The sequence below is a fragment of the Abrus precatorius genome, unplaced genomic scaffold, assembly GCF_003935025.1.
Source record: "Abrus precatorius isolate BTA unplaced genomic scaffold, Abrus_2018 Scaffold2, whole genome shotgun sequence".
NCBI classification, from domain to species: domain Eukaryota; kingdom Viridiplantae; phylum Streptophyta; class Magnoliopsida; order Fabales; family Fabaceae; genus Abrus; species Abrus precatorius.
Genome location: NW_020874362.1, coordinates 36,982,449 through 36,989,336, shown reverse-complemented (window position 1 = coordinate 36,989,336; position 6,888 = coordinate 36,982,449). Strand labels below are relative to the sequence as shown.

Genomic DNA, 6,888 nt, shown 5'->3' with positions numbered 1-6,888 from the left:
TATACATTTTGTATTAGAAAATGTGACAATTAACTCTCTAACCGAGAAACAAACAAATCTGAATTATTTATTTCCAACAATAACAAAACCTACTTTATAAAATTGAATGATTACAAACAACAACTGATGTACATATTACTTTTAACAGATGAAACCCCATCACATATTTCCCTTTGTTAACTTAATTTGAACGTTCACACGTTTTAACTTCTGGATAGCAATATAATTTGTTACTTTAAAAGCAGTTAAACAAAAGGGATGATTGTGGATGTGAAAAATGCATAGTTGTAGTTCCATCCTTCAATAATATGATATCCTAAGCCACGGTCCTGTTTAGTTACCGCCAACAAGTTACCCCTACGTATTATTTATTGTATTAGAAGAGTGACAGACAGCAAGCGGGGATAGCTCAGTTGGGAGAGCGTCAGACTGAAGATCTGAAGGTCGCGTGTTCGATCCACGCTCACCGCATCTTTTTTAACACTTTTTCCATTTAATTTATAAATGAGGCATCGAGAAAGTTATGTATGTCATATTTAAAACAGGCTATAGAATATCACAATTTGTGAAACCACTCGTAGAACTAACAAAAGAAAATCTAGGGGTCGATTAGCTTTTCACTCCATTCAAACCAAATAGCCGACCCATGCCCATTTTTTTGGGTTCATTAGTGAGCTTCATAGGACTACCTGGGCCTTGCCCACATCTAACTCTAACACAACACATACAATTAAGGTTATGTATGGGCTATTGCATGTTGGTTCATTTGGTATTGGAGGAACAGCTCTTACACCATGCTTAATTCATTAGACCAGCTAGACCCTCCACATGCATCATGCAATATGTGGAATTTATGACAAATTCGTTTTCATTACACAAAATTGACATGTAAAAAGAGTATGCTAGAGTGAGTATGGGCTGGTCTCCCTGATGGAGCTTGCAAGGGTGCGATCAGAGGTTCTGATGGAAGATTGGATTTGCAAATTTTCCAAAATCTTTGGATACACGTTAGCATATATGACTGAACTGTGAGGTGTGCTAAATGGTCTTAAAGTAGCTTGCAATTTGAGATTTAGAAAGGTGAAAGTTTATATTGACTTTAAAATTATTGTAAAAGGTATCACAGGTGAATCATTGAGAAGCCAAAATGGTAAGAGTCTGATTATGAAGATTCATAGAATGCTAAATTGAAAGTGGTTTATAAAAGTATGGCATCTATAGAGAGAGGAGAATACGTGTGCAGACAAGTTGGCTAATGGGAGTTTCTACTCTCCGAAAGATAGTTGCGTAGTCCTTTGTTTTTGGGTTTCTTCTCTTTCTTTTTACCCATAAAATGTTATGTACTCACAATCATTTACGTGATTTATATCAACAAAATTTGAAACCTTTTGAAGTCGCAAGTGGTCTGCCAATAAATCACTTTCCTAAGCGAGGGCCGTAATAAGATTCACAACGCACAAAGGAAAAGAGGGGGCAGAATGAGCAAATTTTAATCTCAGTTACTGGTACTTGATAAAAGTAATGTCGCTTTTTAGACATTTGAGTGGCCAATTTCTGAGTAAACTAGTTACGGTCTGCTTTCACCCATATCAAATTACTAACTTAGCAAGCACGGAAAAAATTTCATAGTAAATTTTTTACCTCTTTAAAAAAAAGGCACTCTCAGGCACTTACTTGTTAGAGAAAGCATAAGACCCGAATTAGGTCCAAGTAACATGTTATATGCATGAAAAGACACAAACACAAGAGGTCAGGTCCAAGTTGTGAAATGTCACTGAACATGCTATGAAAAGATACACAACAACACAAAGGAAACCGTTTTTCAAAGAAATGTCAACGACGTTTCTTTCCAGTAGCTGCTTCCCATGCCTGTAAGACATGAGTCACAATTTCTTCAACTCCAATGTTATGCTTCACCTGCACATGGATATGGAAATAAAGTGAAGGAGAGGAGTAAAAAATTTAAAGGGTTATTATGGTCGTTCGTGATACAAGATCAGAACAAAAATATGTGGATGATTGGATGCTCAAAATGTAACATGGTTAGGATGCTAAAAATTGGAAAGCTGAAAAAGGAGCCAAATGCTGTTAGGAGAGTAGTGCGTTGAACAAGGCATAGCTTACAACAAGCTATGCTATTACCTCCATTGAGATGTTAAAAGGAAGTGAAGTAGTGAACTGAATAATATGCACACACACACAAACACACATACAGAGTGTATCAAGTAAAAATGTGAAAAGTGAGAAGTACAATCTTAACCAATGTCCTCTATAAGAGAGAGGATGAGAGGAGTTAACCTAACATTCAGTCTTACATGGATGGTTAATATCAATTTTACTTATATCTAATATTGACCTCTACGCAAGAATAAAGGTCAAAGATTAATTCTTCTCATCTTGTGCTCTCACTTGATATACCCCTTATACACAAACAAACAGTCTTCACTCTTCATACTATGGCAATTGTTAGGCACAAATAAATTTTGATTTAGAAAAATTGATACGTGATGCACTTTTGTAAATCAAATAAGATAAACAGACAGAAAAGTTTGTTATGTTCTTCTTGTTATCATGAAGGATAAAGATTCATCTTATTGCACAATTCAATTGTATATTTACAATGGATTTGATCCAAGTATTTTAGAAAGTGTCTACTGCTTACAAGTTCACAATATGTAGGCAATTTACACACACAAACACACACCTATGGTATACCTAAGTTTTGATTAAAAATAGTCACACCCTTCCTTGTTTATTTCCTATTCAGAAAAACAAATTTAAGAATCACCACACAATACATCACTCAATCAATTTTCTCTGAATTTATCTGGTGAAAACTCTGATTTATGGATCAATATCATTGGCGTGTGAACAATTCAGTTGTCTAAACAAGGGGGAAATGTATTCCAAATCCAAAGACAAAGTTACAAAGGTATGGTGTCCCTTGGTCATATGTGGACACATGATATTAAGGTTGGGCCATTTACTTCATATCAGCGGTTCCTTATTTAATTCTTTCTAATCACAGACAATAGCAGAGTACTTCTGTTCTCTTTTTATTTTGTTCTTTTATTTTATTTTCTAAAACCACTTGCTTCAAGTGTGATAAATGTCCAGACCTTAAAAAATAACATGGGAAAGAAGGCATTCTTTTTTCTGGGTAAGATGATACTTCTCTTTCAAACTTATGACTTGTACCAGTTCTTTTTTACGCAATAGTTAATACAGAGCAAAACAAGAGTGAAATTGATTCAGAGACAAAGCAACTACAACTCAACATATGCTAAGGCCAGCTACTTAGCTATAAGGTGAACGTGAACAACAAGCAGCCTTATTTTTGTAGATTTTGATAAACTTTTGCAGGTGGACTCTCAAATATCCTCTTTCACTAAATTCATGTACTTTCTGGATCTATATTTCCAGCTATCATCAGCTAGCAAAGTTACGGCAGACTATTCCATACAAATCTAACTCTATAATCCCTCTCAAATGTTCAAATTGTGCAGTTTTCTTTAAAGAAAACATGTGATTAAGGTTAAGGGTTAAAGGTAAGATGACCTGACAGTAATGTTAATAAAATGTATAAAATGTTGACTGCAGAATATGTTTAATGCCACAAAGGGTTCAAGAATAGAAAAAAAGAACGCAGCAGGCCTAAGTGAAAAAACAAAACTTGACTATACCACAGGGTTTAAGTGTATTAGGTAGCAACTTAAAAGTTAAAACACTACAAAGGGTGCATTTGAATATGCAGCTTAATTAATTGCTAATACAATAAGCTTTTTTAAATGATCACTTGATTGCCATAAATTTAACCATGAAAATTATTGGGTTAACCTAATAACAGCTTATTTTGATAGGTTAAAAAAAGAGAGTGTTCCAAACAGGCCTTAACCCAATAAAGAAAGCACTTAACTAACCTGTGCAAAGACAAATGGCCCCCCATCTCTCATGCGAAGAGCATCCCGCTGCATGACTGCCAAATCAGCCCCAATTGCAGGAGCAAGGTCAGTCTTGTTTATCACCTGCAATGAATTCCATAATCATACTGAGAAAAGAATAATCAATGGCATTGACATTGATGTATGAGAAGCACGTACAAGAAGATCAGCCTGTGTGATTCCGGGACCACCTTTGCGAGGAATTTTGTCACCACCAGACACATCTATTATGTAAATTATATAATCAGCCAGTTCCCTGCTGAAATTCGCAGCCAGGTTATCTGCACAAAATCAAAAACCAAACTTTTTGATAATTTCAAAACCAAAAATGTTATATTTATCATAATTTAAATTCAAACAAATGAAGCAATTAAAAGTAGCCCACCTCCCCCAGATTCACATAAAAGTAAATCTGCTTTGTAGAGGTTGGAAAGCTCTTCCAGCGGTCCAAGATTAATACTTATGTCCTCTCTAATAGCAGCATGTGGGCACCCCCCAGTTTCCACAGCACGTATCCTTTCCTCAGGAAGTGCTTTGTGTTTCACCAAAAACTCGCCATCTTCTTTGGTGAATATATCATTTGTCACCTTTAAGTAATAACAAAATGGAATGTTTATACTTTATACTTCACAGCGAGAGAGTAAGAGAGTAGAGCGGTTCACTTACAGCTGCGAGACTGTAGTTATCCCGCAAATGCTGACAAAGGGCCAACATGAGAGCTGTTTTGCTGCATTGGATGGGTTAAGGGTTATGGCATTATGCGTGATAAGAAAGAGAGAGAGAGAGAGAGAGATGAAGAGAAAGAGAAACAAACCCAGTTCCAACGGGTCCACCAATACCAACAGTGAAAGCTCTTTCGTTGAAATTTCTGGTGAGAGGTGGAGCTCTTCTGCTGAAGTAACCAGGTGAGTATATGGGTTCGTGAGAATGCGGCGCAAGACCATCGTGGCTGTGATACACCCTCCCATCAGCTCCTACCCATGACTTGCTATCTCCATCTACGTGCTTGTGATCATCATGGTGATGATGATGGTGATGGTGCTCATGCTCCTCGTCATCATGCCTATGAGCGCCTTCCGATGCCATTCAATCACCCTCAACTCTGCACTTCACAACCATACACAGCCCAAACAAGGTCAAATACAGAAGATATCTTATTTTTACAATAACTATACTTGTAATTTAATAATTAAAAAACAAATTTTTTTATTCTTTTTATTTCTTATTGAAATTTAATAATACTTGCAGAATTTTGGGTGAGATTCGTTGAATGAGAACCAAGACTTTTTTTATTATTATGTAAGTATTAATATATTTTTTATCAATAAGAGATAATGTGTTAAAAAGTTATACTACAAATTGTGTTACTAAATTTGTTTCTTAATGCATAAGATCGGTTGTCGTTTAGTTCAATTGTGAATATTTTAACCTTTTAAACCTGGCCTAAACTCATTCAATTTCTTAAAAATACTCGTAATATATTTAAATATAATATTTTATTAGAAACTAAAAATTATTAAAAGTCATAAAATTATATGGATTATATTTTTTATTTGATTAATCTTACTTATAATTTTATAAAGTTTAAATAATAATAATAAAATAATTTTTAGTAAATAATTCGTCACTTAAAGTTGTTAACTATTTTTTTTAAGAAAAGGACAATTAAATTGTGTTAGTTGTTTATAAAAGAGTATTAATAAGTGTCTTAAAATATTATTTAAAAAATAAAATTTGTATTATGTTAATGAATGTATTGTAGGTAAAGATTAATCAAAGGTCAACATAATTGTTTAATGTTTTGAAGATTTAATTGTATTTTTCAACATATTAATATGCAATTTAAGTTTTGTTTCGGTATTTTATTTTCAAATTATTTAAAATTCTCAATGGTTATAATTTAGTCTTTGTTTTAATTTGTTATTTCATAAAACTCAAATTCTATTTTTTTTTAACTCAGATAACTGAAAGTTTAGGTAAAACTCGAAATATATAACAATTTGAAAGGATATTAAAGGTGTCAGACTAAAATTCAGTAAAAAATCTGACCTAAAACAAGAGTAAAATTCTCATATTTCCATATTAAAATGTATTAAATTTATTTTTTTTCATTTTCATTTTAATTAAACAATATTTTACTATCTGGATGTTTTTCTAGTACAAACAAAGGATGTTATTAGATTAGTAACTGGAAAAAGGAAAACAAATGATATTAGTTTTGTCTGTTAGTTTAAAGAAGCGTGAGGGATTTGGATGCTCTGTTCTAAGTTGAAAATTGAAGGATGAACGTGAACTTTCACATGGTTTCTACAAAGAAGACAAAGAGAAAGCTTAATTTCATCAATGCTTTCGATTGAAAGAGTGCCATGCGGGGTGCCACGTTGTTTATTTCAGCACTGATTAGCAAAACTAAGAGCACAGAGTTACAAAATCTGTCAGACTGTCATATTAAATTATCATTCAAATTTTGTTTTATTTGACCCCCAAAAAAAGTTCCCATTTAATAAATACAAAATATTAAAAATTATCATAATAAGAATTGATTTTAACAAAATTCATATTTGGAAGTAAAAGGTGTGAATAAATTTAGTTATTAGTGAATTATTTAAATAAATTGTTGAATATTTTATAAAAAATTAATTAATTAATTTGAAATTGATTAGATTGATTTTATGAATAATTTAACCTAAAATTTTACAGGGTTAGTAATAAAATATTGTAAATAGTTTGTATGTATATGTATGATAATAAAATTTATATTTTTTAAAAATGAGTTATATGTAATAAATTAATATTTTTGATAAATTATTATTTAATTTTTATGATTTATTTTTCACTTTTTCATATTTTGATATAAAATATATTTTAAAAATTCAGAAAACTTCAATATATATATATATATATATATATATAATCAAATTAAACTAAATACAAATTTCATATTTTC

General features: G+C 32.2%; 1 protein-coding gene and 1 non-coding gene across 3 annotated transcripts; one reads left to right on the top strand and one right to left on the bottom strand.

Annotated features, from left to right (window-relative positions):
- The first annotated feature begins 398 nt into the window (after positions 1-398).
- Positions 399-471, top strand: TRNAF-GAA. The gene has a single exon. It is a non-coding gene; the product is annotated as a tRNA-Phe (tRNA).
- A 1,135-nt stretch (positions 472-1,606) lies between these two features.
- On the bottom strand, positions 1,607-5,165 carry LOC113858506 (urease accessory protein G). Of its 2 annotated transcripts, none has more exons than XM_027491187.1 (6): positions 4,756-5,165; positions 4,608-4,668; positions 4,327-4,528; positions 4,101-4,222; positions 3,921-4,025; positions 1,607-1,917 (listed from the first exon to the last, which is right to left on the bottom strand). In XM_027491187.1, exons 1-6 carry the CDS (start codon positions 5,025-5,027, stop codon positions 1,834-1,836), a joined length of 846 nt encoding a protein of 281 aa, XP_027346988.1. In that variant the 5' UTR covers positions 5,028-5,165; the 3' UTR covers positions 1,607-1,833. The 2 variants fall into 2 exon arrangements, with proteins under 2 accessions (XP_027346988.1, XP_027346989.1); XM_027491188.1 differs by lacking the exon at positions 1,607-1,917 and adding an exon at positions 3,409-3,510 and having other exon boundaries at positions 4,756-5,058.
- Positions 5,166-6,888: the final 1,723 nt, after the last annotated feature.